We start from the raw sequence: 20,739 nt of genomic DNA, 5'->3' as shown, positions 1-20,739 counted from the left end.
CCTCCCGTCTGCTTTCACACTTGCACACACGTTGTCTCCAAAGCCAGGATGGAGTGTTTTAATGCGTTTATTTACAGACATGACGTGGCCCTGAGGGGCTCGGCAATGAGCTCTCCCTCCCTGAAGGTCCCTGAGCCCAACTCTAGCTCAGGCTTTTTAACTGCTGTGCGGTATTCCATCACATCAACTGACTACCGCCTACTTATTCGTTCTGTTGATGGACGCTGAAGTCGTTTCTACTTTTTTGCTATTTAACTCACTCTCCTGCAAGCCTCCCACTGCCCTTGTGGGAGTGTCTCTGGGGCCCCATGCTACAAGCGTGCTCCTGGTTCCAGCGCTCCCCGTCTTCCCAGCTCCCACCTGATGGCCAGGTCATGGTCTCTCTGTCCCCTTCCCCAGGTGGTCAAGGTGGTAGGCAGCAACATCTCCCACAAACTGCGTCTGTCAAGGGTGAAGCCCACGGACGAAGGCACCTATGAGTGCCGTGTCATCGACTTCAGCGACGGCAAGGCCCGGCACCACAAGGTCAAGGCCTACCTTCGGGTGCAGCCGGGAGAGAACTCGGTCCTGCACCTGCCCGAAGCCCCACCCGCTGCGCCCGCCCCACCCCCCCCAAAGCCGGGCAAGGAGCTGCGGAAGCGTTCGTTGGATGAGGAGGCCTGCAACCTCTAGACTGATGCCCACCTGGCCGCCCACCCACCCCGCGCCCCTACAGCTGTACAGAGTGCATGAGGAGCCGCTGGACCCCGGGGGACGGGACCGCCTGGGTCCAGCCGCCTCCCCATCCCCAAGACTGCCTGTGGCCACCACGTCGGCCCTCTGCCCACCACTCCCTTGCTCAGCATGTAAGCCCTGCCCGACCCTCCCTTTGCAGACCCCTGCGGTGACCTGGCTCAGAGAAGGTGGCCCCAGGCACTAAGGGGACGACCGCCCCGAACGCCGGGGTGGGCACCGTGCCAGGGCCAGGCTGCCTCTCTGTCACCAGCTTCAGTGGAGTCCAGTGTTTTGCTTTGCTTGCTTGTTCCCCGTCCTGTCCCAAGCCAGGGCCTCCCAGCCTTATTCTCCCTCCTTCCCCATCATCCCCCGCCTGAACCTGGGGGTGTGGACAGTGACCCCTCCCTGAACTTGGACTTGAATCTTCTGAGCAGAACTAGGGCCTCTCCCCTGGCGACAGAGCCCCCAGGAGAGCCTTGTTCTGAGCCCGTGTCCTGTCAACAGGGTCACTCGGGCCCTGGGAGGAGAGGGAGACACCTCACTGCCTCCTGGTGGGTCCTTCCTGTCCAGCTTCCTTATACCTAAGAAATAGCTCCCTGTCCCACCTTCTGCAGAGGTGGGGGGACCAGGAATCTGCCCGTTTACGTGGCGAGTCCGAAGGAGGGCCTTTTCCCCTCTGACCCAGTGGCCCAATGCAGAGTTTTGCACCAGCAGGACCCCTTCGAGGGTCTTCGAGGCTCTCCCAGGAGCCCCCCTCTGCCAGCTCCCAACGTCCCAGCCCCCTTCTGGGGCCCATGCCACGCCCACTCAAGGGCCTGGGGCTGTTGGGAGCCCAAAGCCCCCCAGTACCAACCTCCTCACAATTCCTAATCAGGGGGGACACCCGCCCCCTGGTGATTTGTAAATATTTCTATTGGGCCCAACACCCCCTGGGAACTGGCTCAAACCTCTGGCCACCCCTTAGTGACGGGAGTTGGGATATGGGAGAGGCCGAGGGCTCTGCCCGGGGGGTGTGTGTGGGTAACCCTGTACACATGATCCAATCCGTGACTAACCAGCCAACCTGAATAAAGCGGTTTAAAGAAAACAAAACAAACCCTCGGGCAGTGTCTTTCTGGGGCATTTGTGTCTGGAGCAGTGCGGCAGGAGAGGCACACAGGTGGGGACGGCTTGGCCAGCAACTTCTCGCTTCTGCTCTCTGTCCCCCAAGCGCAGAACGTGAGCTGGCTGGGGCACGAGGGGAGGGCCAAGGGAAGCCAGCCTTCGTCCAGCTCCAGTCCCGTCACCAGGCACTTGAATTATTCTTAGATTTTGAGGCAATCACACATACAGAAGAGTGCATAAAACACGTTTACACTGTTTTGTCAATAAAGACATTATAAAGCAAATGCGGGCGAGCCACCACCTACCAAACCACAGCAGTCCAGAACAGAAGCCCCCAGCCCAGCCGGTCCTGATCATACCCACTTGCCTCCCTCTTAGAGAGTAACCACCGCCCTGACTTTTAAGTTGGGCACGTTTTTCATGTTCTTTTCATAGCTTTACTGCCCTTATGTATGTCATCGTAAGCAATACAGCGGGGTCTGGTCTCTCACTTAGAACTATATGCACGGAATCATATCATTTCTGTCCTTGCATGTACTGCTCTGTGAGCGTCATTTGTGTGTTGCATGTGTCTGTAATTTGTCCATTTTTCTTACTGCATGAATATCCCACAACTGATTTATCCATTCTACTGTTGACAAAAATTTGTGTTCCCACCTGGGTGCTCTTATCAATAACACTGCCATGGGCATTCTCGCCCAGGTCTCCTGGCGTACGTGAGCATGAGATTCTCAGGTGGGTTTGCTAGGTCAGAGGTTTTGGGATCTCATTTGCTCCCGTGGGTGTGGCCATCACCGTATTACAGTTGAGGAAACAGCATCAAAAGGTTAAGTAGCTTGCCCAAGGTCACCCAGTCGCTGAACTCTGCTCTTCCAGACCTGGACCCCCGCTGAACATCACCACCTCTCCTGTCATGCCCCGGGCTTGGATTCCCCTTGGCTCATGCCAGAGGAGTCCCACCTGCCGTAGTCTTGCTGAGAATCTCTCTGCCTGAGGGTGTGTCCTTCTGGGGCTTTCGGGTGAAACCCTCACGGCCAGCTGGTCCCTCCTCTGCACCTACAGGAACCACCGGCATCACCCACACTGAGCCTGGGGCATGAGCCTGTCCCCGAGCTCCCCTGCAGCCAGACTGAGTGAGCCCTCTCTCAAGGGCAGGGACTGGGACCTAAGAGTGCTTGGTTGAGCACTGAATGTGCCCCAGGCCCTGTGCTGATCACCACAGCAGCCCCAAAGGGAAGTGTGTATCCCCAGTTTTGAGATGGAGAGAATCAAGTGTGGGAAAGGGTGGGTTGGAGGCTGGCTGGCTGGCTCACTGGATAAGGACATGAATAAGCCAGGCTATGAAGCAGGGCTGGGGGCCTGCTGCAGAATCCAGGTATCCCTGTGCTGGATGGTCTATATGGCCTGTGGTCCTGTCAGATCAGCGGCCAGCCTTTTTCAACAAATACGGTCCCTTCCAGAAATGCCAAAGTGTGAGGCAGGCCCTGACAAGCCCACGTTCCTCTGGAAAGGTATGCGGGGTACAGACTTGTGCTAGAATGATAATACTCTGAGTCCCTACGCTGCACCAAACACTGGTGAAAGGGCTTTCCGTGGGAAATCCCGAGATTCTACAGGATCTCATTTTACACACCCCCTAGGGCGTGTGCCCCATCTCCAGTCTCTCCCACCTTCAGAGGGGCCCTCACCTCCATGGAGGGAGTTTTCTTGCTCCATTGGGAATGCAACCCAGGGGAGAGGAGTGCCTGGGTTAGAATCCTGCCTCTATCCATCCTTGCTGGACATCCTCAGGACCTCGGGCACGGCTCTTCACCTCCCGGAGCCTCAGTTTCCTCTTCTGTGAAATGCGGAAGCTCCCAGGAGGTTAAAATAGAAATCATGAGATACCACTTTGCACACACTTTGATGACGAGAATCAAAAAGATAATAACAAGCGTTGGCGAACACTCATACTCCGCGGGCGGGATTATAAAGTCATGCGGCAGCTTGGGAAAATAGGCAGTTTCTCAGAATGTTAAACATAGAGTTATTCTGTGACCCAGCAGTTCCACTCCCGTGTATATACCCAAGAGAACTGAAAACATGTATCGTGCACAGAAACGTATGCAGGAATACTCACAGCAGCATTATGCATAATAGCCAAAAAGTGGAAACCACCCACATACCCATCAAGTGATGAATGGATACACAGGATGTGGCATATCCAGACAATGGAATATTATTTGGCAGTAAAAAGGAATCCTACACGCTCCATAATAGATGAACCTTGGAAATATTATTCTAAGTGAAAGCAGCCAGACACAAAAGGTCACATACTGGATGATTCCATTTATACGAGATGTCCAGAACAGGAATATCCACAGGGACAGAAAGCAGCCTGGTGGTTGCCAGGGCTAGGGGGAGAGGAGAGCGGGAAGTGAATGCTAATGGGTAGGGGGGTTCTTTTGGGGATGACTGAAATATTCTAAAAGGGATTGTGGTGATGGATGCACAGCTCTGCGAAGATACTGAACACCACTGAATTGTATACTTTACGTGGCTGAACTGTATGGTGTGTGAATTATATCTCAATAAATCTGTTGAAAGAAAGGAGCTGCTCCTAAATACAGCACGGTGCCTGTGGGAGACACCCAGGAAATTCTGACTCCCTATTAATATTGCTGTGAGTCTTTTTTAAAAAAAATTTTAATGTTTATTATTTATTTTTGAGAGAGAGACAGACAGAGCACGAGTGGAGGAGGGGCAGAGACAGAGGGAGACACAGAATCCAAAGCAGACTCCAGGCTCTGAGCTGTCAGCACAGAACCCGACAAACTGTGGTGCTCGAACCCACAAACTGTGAGATCATGACCTGAGCTGAAGTCAGATGCTTAACTGACTGAGCCACCCAGGCGCCCCGACATTACTGTGATTCTTATGTGGAAGCCAGAGCCCCGTCGTGCTGACCTCCGAGCATCTGGTGGACAGAAGTTTCTAAAAGGTACCTAGTGCTGTCCTCAAGTCTCAGATAAACCTCTGGACACCCGCAGCTTAGCTGCAGGCCACGTTCCCCTTTGGGTACCACCATAAGAATAATGGGGCTGGTGTGCTTCTTATAAATTCAGATGTCCAGGCCCCCTCTTGCCTCAGATCCCTGCCTACATCAGTAGCTAATGCCCGTAGGTGGGTCTCATGATGGGGAGAGAGAGCAAACTCCTGGCCAGGGACTTCTTCCCATACTCTTGCTCAGCTCCCTTACTCTCGCATCTCTAGCCCCCAGCTCCCTTGGTCTCCAAGGCTCTGAATTCTGGCCCAAACCACACCTACCCTGGCTGCCTGGCCGCCCTGATGTATGCCCCTCTCAGGACTCCCCTGTTAATCCTGTCCAGGGCTTCCCTTTCCCTGCACCCACCTTGTGCAGGGTGGAGATGGGATAACTGAAAGCAAGAACAAGGCATCTGCTCCCCATTCTTAGTCCTTCACCCCAGGATTCAGGGTGTGAGGCAGGGATGCCCCATTTTAGGAGGTGAGAGCATGTCGAAGTTTCAACCCAGGGGCTGGCCCTCCGGGTTCAGGGCAGAACTGTGTTCTTAGTCCTGGCAAGTCCCGGCTATGTGATGAGCGACCTACAGGTCCAGGCACAGTTCCAAAATCATCCCAGCACCTGAATGAGGAACCAGGTTGGGGCAGAGGATGATGGAGGCCTGGTCCAGGGAAAGGGGAGGGAGACTCAAGAGCCCCACCAGGGACCCTGGAAATGAGTGGGGTCTGCTGCCTACCGAGGCCCACACTTTGGCCAAACCCGGGCATCTGAGTCAGGGGAGCTTGTGAGCAACCCAGGTTTGGGGGCTCTATCCCTGGAGATTCTGACCCAGTAGTTCTAGAGTGGAGCCCAGGGAATCTATGTCCAACAGGATTCTGATGGAGGTGGCCAATGGATAGTTTGAGAAACACTGCACCATATGATCCTTTAAAGAAACAGACACACATAACTGAAAGAAAATAATAATAATACATTTCATAAAAGTGGGTGTTTATTTCACTTAACCACATGTCACAGTCCTTGCTTCTTACCAGCTCTCGTTTTTGCTGCTAACCGAAAGAGCATTCCAGCACGTGGAGGCACCACAATTACCCTAAGGGCTAAGTTATTTCTAATGATTTGCTGTTGCAGGTAATGATTCTCCAAATATGGTTCTATGAACTGCTTGGCACACTCAAGGTGTTTCAGAGTGTGTGGGAAATCCTTAAAACATGGAAATACTAGCACCAGACAGATGAATACACACTTTGAATCTGAGAGAGTCTATCCAACTGCTCTCCCTCAACAAACCTGACAATCTCAAAAAATTGGGGGGGGGGGTAGAATTTAAGGGGACTCAGTGAACTTCGCATTTGGCACACAGAAGCTGCTCTCACTCACCAACGCAGAGGGGGGCAGGGCCCGGGAACCTGAACTGCTCACACACGCTAGCTCGTGAGCTGTTGGGATGCCTTGTGTGCACGGCGACTTGTCTGAAAAGACACCCCCCAAGCTGAGAGCTGTGGTCCCTTCTAAGGAGTAGAACAGAAGGAACATACCCCAGTGGGCTGAACATTTGTAACGGGCAAGTGTTGCATCTGTAACTTGATATGCACATAAATATTTTTCAAAAATTAACCAGGAACCAAAAGTAAATAAAATGGAGGGAATCCTGCTATGCACACCACACGGTGACTGAGCTCTCTCTCCCTCCCCACTCCCACTTCTTGTGTTGCTCGATTTTGTCTTGATGTAGCTTAGGTATCCACACTTGTTTTAGGCCATTTGTCTCAGCAAAGACTTGCCCGCTCCTAGCCCCAGCGTGTGAATCTTGTTTAATCTAAGCTAGGGGCTCTTTGTGTGGAGTCCACAGATCACCCCAATCAGGGATCCGTGGATCATACGCATGGGATTCACCAACTTTCATGGGGAAAACAACCACTACATCTCTGTTTTTACTAAGCTCCAACTGAAGTTTAGCATTTCCTTCTCTTATGAATGTAAGCAACAAACCACAGTAGTGTGGGCAGCAACTTGGTGACTTTATCACCAAGAGAAATCACAAACATTTTCGTATCACAAAAGTTATTACAGTGTCTCAGAACGCTGTTCACACTCATCACTACTACAAAATTATGGTTGTTATTAGATCTGCTGCTAGAATTTGTTATTTAATGCACTAATAAAGAAGCAAGTTTATTCCTATATCACACATTTCCAAAAATATATTTTGGAAACTGTATTTCAATGTAATTGGTTTCCTTTGTAATGCTATCATTTTATTTTATGCAGTTAAAAACAGTCTTCTGAGAAGGGGTCCATAGGTTTTGCCAGACTGCCAAAGAGGTCCATGGCACAGAAGAGGTGGATAAACCCTGGTCTAAGCCAGGGCTGGCAATTCCATTATCCTGGCTGGGGACTAGCTGAAGAAGGGTCATGTGACCTGTTGTGTTACATTCACCGTGAAATTTGAGGGGACATCTGCTGGAGGCAGAGTGGAGCCCCTCTTGGGAAAGGCTTCTTAAAAGGAGACGCAAGGAAGTCATACTTTCTTCCTCTGCTCCCTAGCGTCTGGACGTGTGAGCTGGGAATTTCTCCTACCATTGGGCAACCATGCAGAGAGCAGCTGATCCACTTGATATGTAGAAGCGACTGGTGTGAAAAGCCTACGTCTTTTAGGATGCAGTGGATTGAGTGAATTAGACAAGAACCTCCCTACCTCTGGATTCCTATTATCAACCAATAAATCCCTTATGGTTTAGGCCAGTTGGGTCAGTTGTCAATTACTTGAAGACAAGAGCAGTTTCTTCAACCCACCATGTTATTTTTGTCCCATGTTTTCCATGCTTGATCCTAACCATCACTGGAGTCACATGGAGAAACAAACCAGTTCCTTCTTCCATCTGACCCTTATTTAGATTGATCACATCTTTTCTCCTTGAGGCTGAACATCTTCAGGTCCTTCAATGGACTCAAGAGACATGTTTTTAATATGTCTGTCTGTCTAGGTCAGTAGTTCCCAAACTTTAGCATGCATCAGAATCATGTTAATGTTTGTTAACGTTAGCTTGTTAAAACGTACATTTCTAGGTCCCACTCTGAGAGTTTTCGATTCAGCAAACACTGGAGTGAGTCTCAATAATTTGCCTTTCTAACAAATTCCCTCACTGTGATGATGCTGCTGGTCTTGGGGACCACAGTTTGAGAACTACTGGTCTAGGTCCCTATAAAAATATGGCTTCCCCAGATGAAATCACTACTCAAGACGGGGGTCTGACTAGTGTTAGTTAAGCAGAGCAGAACTATCACCTCCCTCAGTATCAAGAGCATGCTCCTATTATTGCAGCCCAGATTACAAACTGCTGTTCTATACTATTGAACTCTATGTCACCAAAACTCTGAAACTTGTATCATACATGTGGCTCCTATCCTACAGAATAGGAAGTATCGCTTGTTGAGTACTTGTTATGTGCCAAGTGTTTTAATGAGTTATCTCATTTAATTCTCACATTGATCCTTGAGATGGACAGCAATCTCTGGAGAGACTGATACCCAGAGAAATGAAAAAAATTCCCAAGGTCACCTAGCTGGTAAATGAATGAGAGACCCAGGATTTGAGCCTGGCTTATAGAACTCTATAATTAAGAACTTTCCTCCTGCTTAACAGCATCTATTAATCAGCTGCCCTTTGGGGCCCAAGACAAATTTACCTACTTGTGCCTCATCCAACTCATTCATCTTTCTTGTCTACAAAGTCATCAAATGCGATTTCTGTCAAATGCCCTAGGTTTCTTGACCCTCCAAGATCTCCTTCAACGACAACTCAGCCCTTTTACTGTCTCTACTCCTGCCCCAAAGAGAAGGAGGTTAGGCTTGCTGAGTTGCATTTGGAGCCACATGAGTTTGGTTTCTGAAAGTGTTAACTGTGGGCACATTTTAATAAAGACTATTTTCTAGGCTACAGTTACATAAATGTTCTAATGTAATATGCAAATGTACCACAAGTGATTTAGGGTGTGCTAGACCTTTATTGTTCCAGTTGCAGTTATGTTGATTTAGCCCATAGCTTTATGGTTAATAATTTATTAAGCGACCTTATTTTTTAATCTCCCTTTGTCCTCATTTCTCATCTTTTTCCACATTAAGGGACTTAAGCCTGCACAAAGATTCAGTTTAATGAACCATCAATCCTTGAATAAGTGTAGCTGCAATAGGATTCCATTCAAATTCTAGGAAAGGAGTTATGTTCATGAGTTTTCACCCTCTTGATGGGATTCTTGGTTTCATCATAAATATAATGACCCACTTTATCCTTAGTAGTGCTTTTTTGCATTACATTCTAATTTGCCTGATAATAACATTGTTAGACCAATTGTCTTTGGTTATTATTTGCCTGGGCTATCTTTTTCTGTCTGTTTTGAACATTTCTGTGTCATTGTCTTAGGTATAGTATCTCTTATACATAGCTTCTAGCCGGATTTTGATTTTTAAAAGAAAAAAATTCATTTGATAATCTCTGTCTTTAATAGGTAAGTTTAGTCCACTTACATTTATTGTGATTACTGATTTATTTGGATTTATTTTCTACATCTTATTTTGTGTGTGTGTTGTGTGTGTTTTCTATTACCATGGGATTTTGGTGGGTGAGGTGGGGTGAAGAGTATGTGTGATTAGTTTAATTTTTTTTCTTGACTTTTTGACGAATAGTACCCCATCCCTTTTCCTCCCCACTTATTTGAAGGCTATAAATCACATTTCTTTTAGTGGTTTTATTTTACTTTTTAACATACTTATTTAACTATGTATTTTCCTAACAGTTTAAAGTTATTCAGTAACTCTATTTTCCTTTTGACAAGACAACCCCTTTAACACAATGTAATTACTAATTGAACTGCCCCCCCACCCCATCTTCCTGGTAATAGTCTAGAATTTTAATTACTCTATTTTTCATAAAAATTAATATTTATATGATCAGAAATTAACTAGATTTACCAATATATTTGACCAATTTCTGACCTAGTGTTTTTCTTCTTTCACTTTCTGTTTTGCTGAAATACATACTTTATTAATCTTTTCAATGAGGATTTGGGTGGTAAACTACCTTAACCTATGAAAGGCTGAAAATGTCTGTCATTTGCTCTCCTTTCTCAGTGTTCATCTAGCTGTGCATTGAGGTAGGTTGATTATGCCTTTCCCTCTGCATGTTTAGGATATTACTCTCTGTCTCTGTCATCTGTTGCTATCGATGAGAAATCTTCTGTCAGCTCAATTGGCATTCTTTCACAGGCAATTTCTTTTGTAACTCAAGATTTTTCTCTTTATCTTTGACATTCTGCTCTATCATTACAATTTTTCTGGTTGAGATATATTTTTTACCAACTTGTTTTAACTGTTGGTATGTGTTTTTTGCCTGAGGACTTTCTTTCTGATTCTGAAATATTCTCAGCCACCATATCTTAAATATTGTAACTCCATTACAACCTTTATTCTATCCTTCTCGAATTTCTATTACACATATGTTGGAAACTTTCAATCTGTTTACCATGTCTTTCTTTTTTTATTTTTTAATGTTTACTTATTTTTGACAGAGAGAGAGAGAGAGAGAGAGAGCGAGCATGCGGGGTAGGGGCAGAAAGGGAGACACAGAATCTGAAGCAGACTCCAGGTTCTGAGCTGTCAGCACAGAGCCCAATGCAGGGCTCGAACTCACAAACCGTGAGATCATGACCTGAGCCAAAGTCGGACACTCAACCGACTGAGCCACCCAGGTGCCCCTGGTTTACCATGTCTTAACTGGCTCTTTCATATTTTCCATTTCTTTATCTCCATCTACGTGAATTACTCAGGACTATCTATCAATTCACTAACTATCTCTTCAAATGTGTTTGATTTAGAGTTTATTCCATTTGAATTCACTTCAATAATACTTTTCATTTTTAGTATTTCTCATTGTTTCTTTTTCACATCAACAATTGTTTTACTTCATAACTTTCTCCTTTTTACAGGAAAGGAAATCAATCCTTCCTTTACCTTTTTTAAAGTCCTAAACTTAAACTCACTTCCAAGATTGCTCTATTATTTGCACTTATCACAAGCGAATCCATCCATAACGAGTTGAGCTTACTGGCTGCCTCAGTGTCAGTTTCTTCACAGGCTTATTTTTAAGAGGAATTTTTCTCTCCATTTTCTTTTTCTGTACTTGTCTAAACCCAGACTCTTGGGACCCTAGTCCCAAACCAGGCTTCCTGAAGGTGGCTCAGGATTCTCAGTCTGGGGGGCTATCAGAGATGTCACAGATGAAGTTAATGAGTTGGGGTGGTTTAGCTCAGGTCCCACTCGCCAGACCTACATCTGTCCCCCCTGTTACCTAACATACAGTTTTAAGCAATGAGTCTGATGCTAAACCTCCAGTTCTCCAAGAATCCTTTTGGTCCCCATTTACTCTGCAGGACTGGAATTCCTTGTCACTTCTGGACCCTGGGCCTGGCAGGTCTGAGGCTTTGGTCTCCGTTTACTTTGTAGTTCTCATTCCTTTCCATTCCAAAGAGTTTACCATATTTGTGAGTATGGCTATGTGATTTCATTTATTTCAAAATATATGTAATTTATATATTATTGCATTGTATAAAGAGAAGTTTTTTCCCCCCGCAATTCATGGACAGTGTGGTTAATTTTTTCCTATATCATTATTGACGTATGACTTATATCCAAAAAAGCATCAATGTAAAGTGTAAAAATTCAATGAGTTTTGATAAATATAGTCATGTAATCACTGTTACAATCAAGAAAAGAATACTTTCATCACCAGCCCCTGCAAACTTCCCTTGTACACCTTTGCTATCAATCCTCTTGCCAAAACCCCAGCCCAGGTTATCACTGATCTGCTTTCTATCTGTAGAATAGTTTTGCCTTTCCTACAACTTCACATAAATTGAATCAGAGAGTAGATACTCTTGTGTTTGGCTTCTCTCACTAAACATAGTGATTCTGAGATGTATCCATATCCTGTATTCCAATACTTCATTCCTTTGTACTTTTGAGTAGTATTTTGTTGTGTGGATTTATCACAATTTGTTTATCCATCCTTTCATCGATGGACATTTGGGTTGTTTCTAGTTTGAGGCTATTACATACAAATCTTCCATGTATATCCATACACAAGTCTTTGTGTGGACATGTTCTCATTTCTCTTGGGTAATTATCTAAGACTGAGATTACTGGGCACCAAGCTAAGTGTATGTTTAACTTTACAAGGAATTTCCAAACTGTTTTTCAAAGTGGCTGCACCATTTTGCATTCCCATCTACAATGTGTGAGGGTTCTGGCTGAGGAGCAGGTTATTTTTAAAGCGCGGACTCAATGCCATCTTGACTGGAGGTGACTATAAAAACACTTGCGAATGTAGACTGAGCTGGAAAATGCCAGGAATGGTAATGAAGCTCTGTGAGGGCACAGACTCTTAAGTGTCCTGTTTACTGCTGCATCCCCAATGCCTAGCACAGGTCTTGGCTTATGGCACACACTCTGTAAATGAATATGGATTTGCCTCTGATAAACATTAACAGCTTGTAAGGGCTGGGTCAAAGTTTAGACCCACTGCATCTTATTTAACCAAAGGAAGTTTTTTGGAGCCCTGTTTTCTCCTTCCCTAAATTTCACAAAAACCCTTGTTTTGAACTAGTTGGCATTTCTACCCTGAGTTCTACCACCCTTTCAGCCAGGCTTCTTATCACAGTTCAAGAGGGCCACCCTACCTCCCTGCACTGGGTATGCATTTCAGCCAGCAGGAACGAGAAAAAGGGTGAGAAGGGTACACACTCTCGCTTTAAAAGACACTTGTTTGACGATGAAGATCATTTCTGTTCACCTGTCGTGGGACAGAACTTAGTCACATGGCCGCATCTAGCTGCAAGGGACACCAGAAAACATGGCCTTTATTCTGACAGCTGTGTGCCTAGATGAATAGCAGCGTTCCTGTACTCAGAGGAACGGGAAGATAGATACTGGATCACTTCCAGCAGGCCCCACTGCGAGCCTGACTTTGTCCTGAATTCTAGGTACTTCAGGCTCAGTACACTGTATTATTTGAAAAACATGTTTATTCCTCAACTCTACAGAGGAATTTTCAATTCACTATACAAAAGAAAGCCAGGCTGGTGGGGATAGCAGAGGCGTCTCATTCAGCACCACCAGGCCCAACTCCCTGCCCCCAGGCCAGCCACCTAGTTCTCCTCCCTCAGGGCTGTCTGCTCCAGGTACAGGGGGTAGGAAGCAGTTGAAGGATGGGGCCTTTGCAGAAGGGAGGAGTTAATGATGGGATCCGTTGGAGGCCCATACCGCTAACCTTCCTGGGGCCCTGGGTGACCTACCTGAGGAAGCTCTGGCAGATCCTATCACTGCACTGAGTGCAGACAGCTGGGTCCACCTGGCTGCCCTTCTCACAGTCTATCAGGTTTGGGCTCCAGGAAGCTTAGCAGCCTACAGGGGGTAAGGCAAGTCTCAGAGCTGAGTGTCGGAGACAGTAACCACCCGCCACATATATCTATTTGAAGTTAATAAAATAGAATACATTAAATAAAACATTCAACTCCTCAGCTGTATCAGTCACATTTCAAATGTTCAATAGAGGGGCACCTGGGTGGCTCAGGTTAAGCGTCTGACTTCAGCTCAGGTCATGATCTTGCCTTCTGTGAGTTCGAGCCCCACATCGGGCTCTGGGCTGACGGCTCAGAGCCTGGAGCCTGCTTCTGATTCTGTGTCTCCCTCTCTCTCTGCCCCTCCCCCGTTCATGCTCTGTCTCTCTCTGTCTCAAAAATAAATAAACGTTAAAAAAAATTTTTTTTAAATGTTCAATAGATACAGATAACTAATGGCTACTATAACGGATAGCACAGATAGAGAATATTTCCATCACTGAAGAAGGTTCTATCAAATAGCATCGTTCCAGAGGAAAGACATCTCAGGTCATGTTAACAGAGGCAGAGTACCAAGAAAGAGACAGGTGATAGGGCTGGTCTATATATCATGCCAGGCAGACCTCAGCTGGGCCACTATGGTCCGTGGCCCCAGATTCTGTGAGGGAAGCAACTGAGAGAGAGGAAGGCATCCAGGCATCCAGAGTACAGAGAAGTGTAGGAAATATATCTGTGTCTTGTTTAAAGAAGTTTTAGCATGGGTTCCTCCAGAAGCAAATGCTAGGCCAAAACACTGGGGGCAAGGAGTTTGCCTGGGGGTGATCCCAGGAAGCACCAGCAGGGGAATGGAGAAGTGAGACAAGGAAAGTGTGCACTGTCAGACAAGTGACCGTTGTGAGCAAGTGGGGCTCCATCCTACTGGGAAGCTCTGGGAGCCAAGACAGAGCACACATCTCAAAATCATCCTGCCCAAAGGCTGGAGAGTGGTGGTTTTTATGCCTCAGCTTCCTCAGTCATTGGCTGAGGCCTGCTTCCAGGGTGTTAATTCACCAGGACTTCTGGCCTGCAAAGTATTAAGACAGAAGGGCTTCCTTAGCTGTAAAGTCCTCAGGCAAAGAGATGCAAACACGAGGCAGCTGGAAGTTGGCTGGAGCACACTGAAGGGGTAAGACTCGCAGAATATGGGCTGGGCTCTCAGCACCATCTGCTACAAAGGAGGAAGATCAACATCCTTAACCCTAGCCTAGCCTCACCTCTCTCTCTCTCTCTCTCTCTCTCTCTCTCTCTCTCTCTCTCTCTCTCTCTCACACACACACACACACACACACACACAACCATATGTTTCCCATACATTTCTCACACAACCTTCCTCCTTTTACTCAGACTTACCCTGCTTCCTCCCACCACAGGACCTTTGTATATACTGTTCTGGATGTCTGAGACACTCATCTACTCTTCCTTTTCTCCTTTCATTTAGTTAAGTCCTACTTACTCTTTTTTTTTTTTTTTTTAATTTTTAAAGTTCATTTATTTATTTTGAGAGAGAGAGAGAGCACGAGCAAGTTAGGGGCAGAGAGGGGGCGAGAGAGAGAATCCCAAGCAGGCTCTGGGCTGTGAGTGCAGAACCTGATAGGGGGCTTGAACTCACTAACAGTAAGATTATGACCTGAGTTGAAATCAAGTTAGACGTTTAACTGACTGAGCCACCCAGGTACCCCTCTACTTACTCTTCAGGTCTTTGCTCAAAAGACCTGTCCTGTAAGTAGCCTTCCCTGAGGGACACCCCACCCCCTGCCCCAAGGCAAGAACAAGTCCTCCTGCTGCACTTTGCCCCAGCTCCCTGACCTATAATTGCATCATTATATGTTTGTACGGTTAGCTAATACTGCCTTCCCCATTGGACTGTAAGGAAGGAATCTTGCTTGTCTCGTTCACAGCAACACACAGCAGATCCTCAAGAAATGCATGATGAATGAAAAAAAATTAATGAATGAATAAAACAATGAAGCAACAAATGAGTGAATTCCAGTCGGACTAAGACTCCCAGTAGCCAGAGAGGGAATTTACCAGCTAAAGACCCCAGGAAGAGGAGGAGGCTAATTAGCAATTCATTAGGATCCATTTTCACTTCTGTAGTCAATGCTAATCACTTGTTTGTTTAAAACAGGAAGTTCTGCACTCATTAAATCCATTAGTAAATGAAAATGTTTCTCAGGGAAGTCTGGCCTCCCACACTGGAGTCTACATTCAAGGGGCTGCACCCCCTCTTTTGTACAGACCTCCCAGATGTCAGCAAAGCAGGTGCTCACAAGTTGTTGATACCCTAGGCTAGGACCCTAGTCCTTTCTCACAGTAGGAGCCTGTGTCTTCAGCTGAGCTCGGGTTCTGCCCCTGTACAATGGGCACAATGTTTAATCTCATGGCTAGTAGTGAAGATTAGAGGGAGCTGTGTAGTCAGGAATGTCAGCTCATACCTTGGTATTATCCTCCCTGAAAGGCTATGGGAGGAGGGAGTCTATTTTAAGGAAGTAGCTACCCAGCAGCCCCACTGGTTTGAACTTAGGGTCTTATTAACAAGCAGGCTCTTCTTTCCTCATAAGCAAGCAGCCCATGCTTAGAGGGTGCTCACAGGCCCACCCTTGCTTTGCATCGGCTCATTTAATCCTCACAGCCAAACCAACAAGGTAGCCCTTATTAGCTGCATTTGCAGGTATGGAAACTGAGAGTTGGAGGGGAGCAGCTCTTGCCCGGGGCCTTTTCTCTTGCCCATGCTGAGCCATATCCTCAGGAAGCCATCTCTGACCCTTGAAAAAGAAATGGGTGCTCTGCCCATCTTAGGCTTCATCAGGTGGGACTGCCATTCCCAGGTCTTACTCATCCTAATGTTCCCAGGAGGCCAGTAGCTCTGCAGAAAAGAAACAGTTATGTTTGTCCGAGTGCCAACTGGCTTCAGTACTCGGTGCTTGTCATGCATTAAATCACTGAATCCTCAAAAAAATTCTACTGGGGGAGCTATTATTATTATTATCTCCATCTTACAGATGAAGAAACTGACTTGTCAAAGATCACACAGCTGGTGTTGGGGGGGAAGAATTTCCTCTGACCTTCAAGGTTCTTCTAGCTGGACAAAGAATCAGATTGACATGAGACAAATTAACAGGCAAAAATAAACTTTAATAGTGTATGTATGAGGAGTCCACACACACATGGAAATTCTGAAGACAGTGAAGCAATATGATGCTTATATGAGCTAAGGAGAGCAGTAGGGGATCTGAGGATACAAAGGAGAGAAAGACCATTAGCAGGAAGATGAGGAGAGATGTTTGGAAAACAAAGGTTGTCCTGTTATAGAAATAAGTTTCTTAGGTAAGAAGGAATCTCTGTGAATAACCCTCTTCCCAGTATAAGCAGGCAGTTGAGGAGAAGGTAAAAAGCTTTTCCTGAATCTGCTGGGGTTTTATTGCTTTTAACTCAAAATAATGTTCATGACAAAGTGGCCCATTTTGGGGTGGCCTGCCTTGAACCCCTAACTGTGTGTAAATGGCAAAGGCAGTCTGCCTTCAGAGCCTGTGCACTTCGCTTCTGGCAGGACTGTTTTGCCCCCACCACAGGCTTCAGGAATGGGGGACAAGGGGCTTGGGGGTGGCATGGCAAGAGTGAGCTCTGCCCTCCACCCAACCAGAGGCCTGCAGAAAAGCCCCAGAGAACAACCTCCCGGGGGAATGCTACCAATCCCTCCCTCAGGCATCTTTTTGATGTCCCCTGACAGTAGATCCCAGGCCCACCTTTGGGGTGTTAACCTGAAAACTAAAACTACCAGGTTTTTTTTTACCAGCAAAAGATGGATCTATTCGGGAATAAAAGAGAATTGCAATCTGGGACAAGCAAGTTGTGGCAAAGCCATAGCCAAGTTGGGAACAAAGGAGAGGCACACTTTTTTAAGGAGAAAAGGGGCAAGCCGGAAAGGCTGTTATGAACTAAAAATCCATTGGAATAAAATGAAAGTTTGAAGTGTGCTGGCTTCTCACTGGTGGAGCCGTTGCTGGGGGGATAAGGAAAGAATCTCTTCCTCCACTGGAGTAGTGGAGTAGAATCCACCTGCAAGGTCAAGTCTGCATGAGGTCAAATGTGTTTCTTCCTTCTGGGTCTGCAATTGACTGAGTGGTAGGGCATGAGAGCTCCCCCTGCTGAAACCTTCATTTTAGTGGTTTCCCATTACTAATTTTTACAGGGGTATTGAACAGACCAGGCTCTCTTCCCAAAGCTTCATCCTTGTCTCCAGCCTCACTCTTTATGGTTCCTACCTCCCACTGACATGAGCAACACCCTGAATGTGCTGCGTAAGCCTCTGTATATGCTGTTTCCTCTACCCAGAGGGGTCTTTCCCTTTGTGTCTGACAGGCAAATACTGCAAAGCTAGCTTGGATGGCCTTTCCTCCAGGAAGCCTCCCAGTTTCCTTTCAGTTCAACCTCTGTGCTGCCATTTCTACCTCTAACGTATCATCATCTTCATAATGATGACCAGCTCCTACAGAGCGCTGCCCAGGGGCCAGGCCTTGAGTCCAGCACTTTATCAGTCAGTTTCTTATCATGCTCCCAGGGAGGTATATTTTTATGCCCATTTAATCAATGCTTAGAGTTATGAAGAGACTTGCCCAAAGCAGCAGGGTGAGAATTCAAAGCCAGTCTGTCCATCTCCAGAGACCATGCTCTTAACTGTTGCTTCTGACCTCCTCCTAATACAGACTTTATACTTGCCTCCTCATGACATGTCTTGTTTAGCGCTTTGAGCCAAGCCCCTAGGAGGCAGCATTTATGTCTTTTTATCTCTGGGCCTGGTACATAGAAAGCCTTGAAAAATGCTTGTTGAATTGGTTTCCATTCTGCAGATTTTGGATCCTGTTGCACAAACTTGATATAATTGATCATGTGATGTCAGCAGTCTCAGGTTTGAATCCTATCTTTGTCTTTAACTTGGTGTTTTGGGGCCTGGCATTGGAAAGTTTGGGCATCCTAATGTTGAGAGGAAGGCGCAAACCACAGCCCTGTCCAAGGTGCTGAAGATGCAGTCAGGAAGGCAACCCCTCAACGGGGCGGGGGGGGGGGGGGGGGGGGGGGGGAAGGCTGCAAGCCCTGGACAGAGCTGTGGCAGGGCACAGAGCATCCAGCAATGCCTTGAGAGCACTGAGCACGAGCCCTAAATTCTGTCTGGGAAGTCACGAGAAGCTCTGATGCTCGACCTGCTTCTCTTGGGGTTCTAAGGGACTCAGACGAGCTAGGGCATAGATGGGAAATGGTTTTCCTGTATGCACACGGGAGCCACGGTGGGGCAGGGGTGCTGCCTGCACAGTGCACAGCCATCTCCTGAAGAGATCCTCTCCAAGATCCCTTTGCATTTTTGGATTAAGCAATGCCCCCTCCCAACTCCAGCCCTGGTTCCACTTGGGAAATGCAAAGCACAGAAGAGGAGACCCCGACGACATTAGGCTCCTATCACCACAATGTGAGTTTACCATAGAACTGTAGACTCACAAATGTCTTACATTTTAATAATAAAAATTTTTGTGAGTGAATAAGTTACACAGGTATATGGTTTAAAAATGTGAAGAGTATAAAGGGCATAATGTGAAAAGATATCTTCAGCACTGATCCTGTTATCCTTCCTGGAGGCTGCCACTTGGGTGTTCTTTAAGAGAAATTCCACACATAAAGTGCCCCCATCCCCCACAAATAGTTTCATTGTTCTGCGTGCCATTTTCTTTAATAACGTACCTTGGAGATATACACAGAGAACTAGCTCTTTCTTCTTAAAGACCACATGGCAAGTGTGGGTAAGGAACTTATTTAGCTGGGCTTCTCTGGATGGACCTTTAGGTTGTTTCCAACCTTTTATTTATGCAAACAATGCTTCAACGAACACTTTGTTCATCCTTTTTGCACATGGACAAGGAAATTCCTAAGAGCAGGACTGCTGAGTCAAAGGGTGTGTGCATTTTAAATTCTGATAGCTGTTGCTGTTTTATTCATTTTGTTACAGGGATGTACCCTAGTTTATTTAACCAGTCCCTCCCTCCCCCCAAGCTCTTCTCCTACCTTCTTTTCAATTTCTAATATTTGCTTTTACAAAATAGTTAACAGTAACATTTCACTTTGGAGGCACCATTCTTCAGTACAATGGTTCACTAGAATTTCTGTGTTGTGAGGGGGGAGGTACACGGGATGTTTTGGCCTCTTTTGGATGGATGTTTATGTTCTATGATTAGGTTATTTCCTATCTTTTGCACCCAGTCTCTTGAGATATTAATGTAAAGCATTAGGCATAATGCCTGGCACATACTGGACATTCAGTATTGCAAGTTCCTGTAAATCACAATGTTGCAGTGAATTGCCTATGCATGTACATCTTTGTGCACACGTGTGGGCATTAAATTCTTAGAAGCAGAATTGCCGGTCGGAAGGTGCACACATTCAGATTTGCTAACACTGCCAATTTTGACCTCCAAAAAGCTCGTGCCACCTTACATATCCGTTTCCCCACATACTTGCCAACGCTTTATTATCAAGTCACAGATGTTTTAGGGGGTGGAACAATGCTTGGAGGCTGATTGGTTCAAACCCTTTAGGGAGCAGACAGGGACACTGAGGCCCAGGGAGGGGGAGGGGGTGCCCAAGGTCACCTGTGAGCTGGAGCGCAGTTCAATTAGAATCTCTGGCCTCTCCTAGGGAACTGGGCAGTGTCCTGGGTGGAATGTGTGAGAGTACTGGATGGGCTCCATGAGGTGAGAAAGGACACAAAGATGGGGCGAAGGGGAAGGGGGTGCACTGAGGTCTGTCTACTCCCCACCCTGCCTTAGGGAAGGCAATATTTTTATTTCATGAAGAAACTTCTGACTCTTCTCTACTACTTCTCTCCACCTCTCCCCCCACCAACGTCTTCTCCCTTGGAAACGGCCTCAGAGATTCTGAAAGGTGCTTTCCTTACTTCTGAGCCCGCTTGTGTGGGAGGAAGCTGAGGACGTGAGGGTACTGATTGAGAGAGCAGGTTGAGACCCAGGAGCTGTTGTGCAAAAAGAATGGCAAATTATATAAGGAGGGAAAGCAGAAGGGTGGGGGCTGGAGGCAGCCATTCATCAGTGCTTTTTAACCCTTTCCTGTTGCAAAAGCAGGCAGCCCCGGACGCTGGGAGGGACGGCTGCAGTGAGAGACATTTTCAAAAATGGTTTGTGCTGAAGGCTTTGAAGGGAGGACAGCACCACTCCCTCCTCGCCCTTTGCAGACAGGCTTTGTACTCTGGGTAAAACTGTCGGAAAAGGTAGAACAGCTCCTAATCTAGGAGATGATTCCTGGGGGAAATCAGGCTGCTTTTCAAGCGTAATTTGAAAAGCCGCTGCCTCCAAACTTCAGTGGTGGCAGGGGGTGGGGGGGGCGCAGAGAGGAGAATGCCATTTATAAAGCAATCAACGCTTCGACAGAGTCAGCCATCACTCAGAATTATTTTCCGAAATT

At 46.7% G+C, this 20,739-nt stretch overlaps 1 protein-coding gene across 1 annotated transcript in view; it reads left to right on the top strand.

Moving 5' to 3' along the window:
- VSTM2L (V-set and transmembrane domain containing 2 like) overlaps positions 1–1,784 on the top strand; it is a 37,936-nt gene extending 36,152 nt beyond the window's left edge. The window contains exon 4 of the mRNA XM_042931002.1: positions 400–1,784. Coding sequence (XP_042786936.1) covers positions 400–672 — 273 coding nt within the window. The 3' untranslated portion in view covers positions 673–1,784. The remainder of the gene's footprint in view (positions 1–399) is intronic.
- The last annotated feature ends 18,955 nt before the right edge of the window (positions 1,785–20,739 follow it).

Source organism: Panthera leo, chromosome A3, assembly GCF_018350215.1.
Source record: "Panthera leo isolate Ple1 chromosome A3, P.leo_Ple1_pat1.1, whole genome shotgun sequence".
Taxonomy (NCBI): domain Eukaryota; kingdom Metazoa; phylum Chordata; class Mammalia; order Carnivora; family Felidae; genus Panthera; species Panthera leo.
Note: the sequence above shows the minus strand (reverse complement) of the source record. Positions and strands in the feature narration are given on the sequence as shown.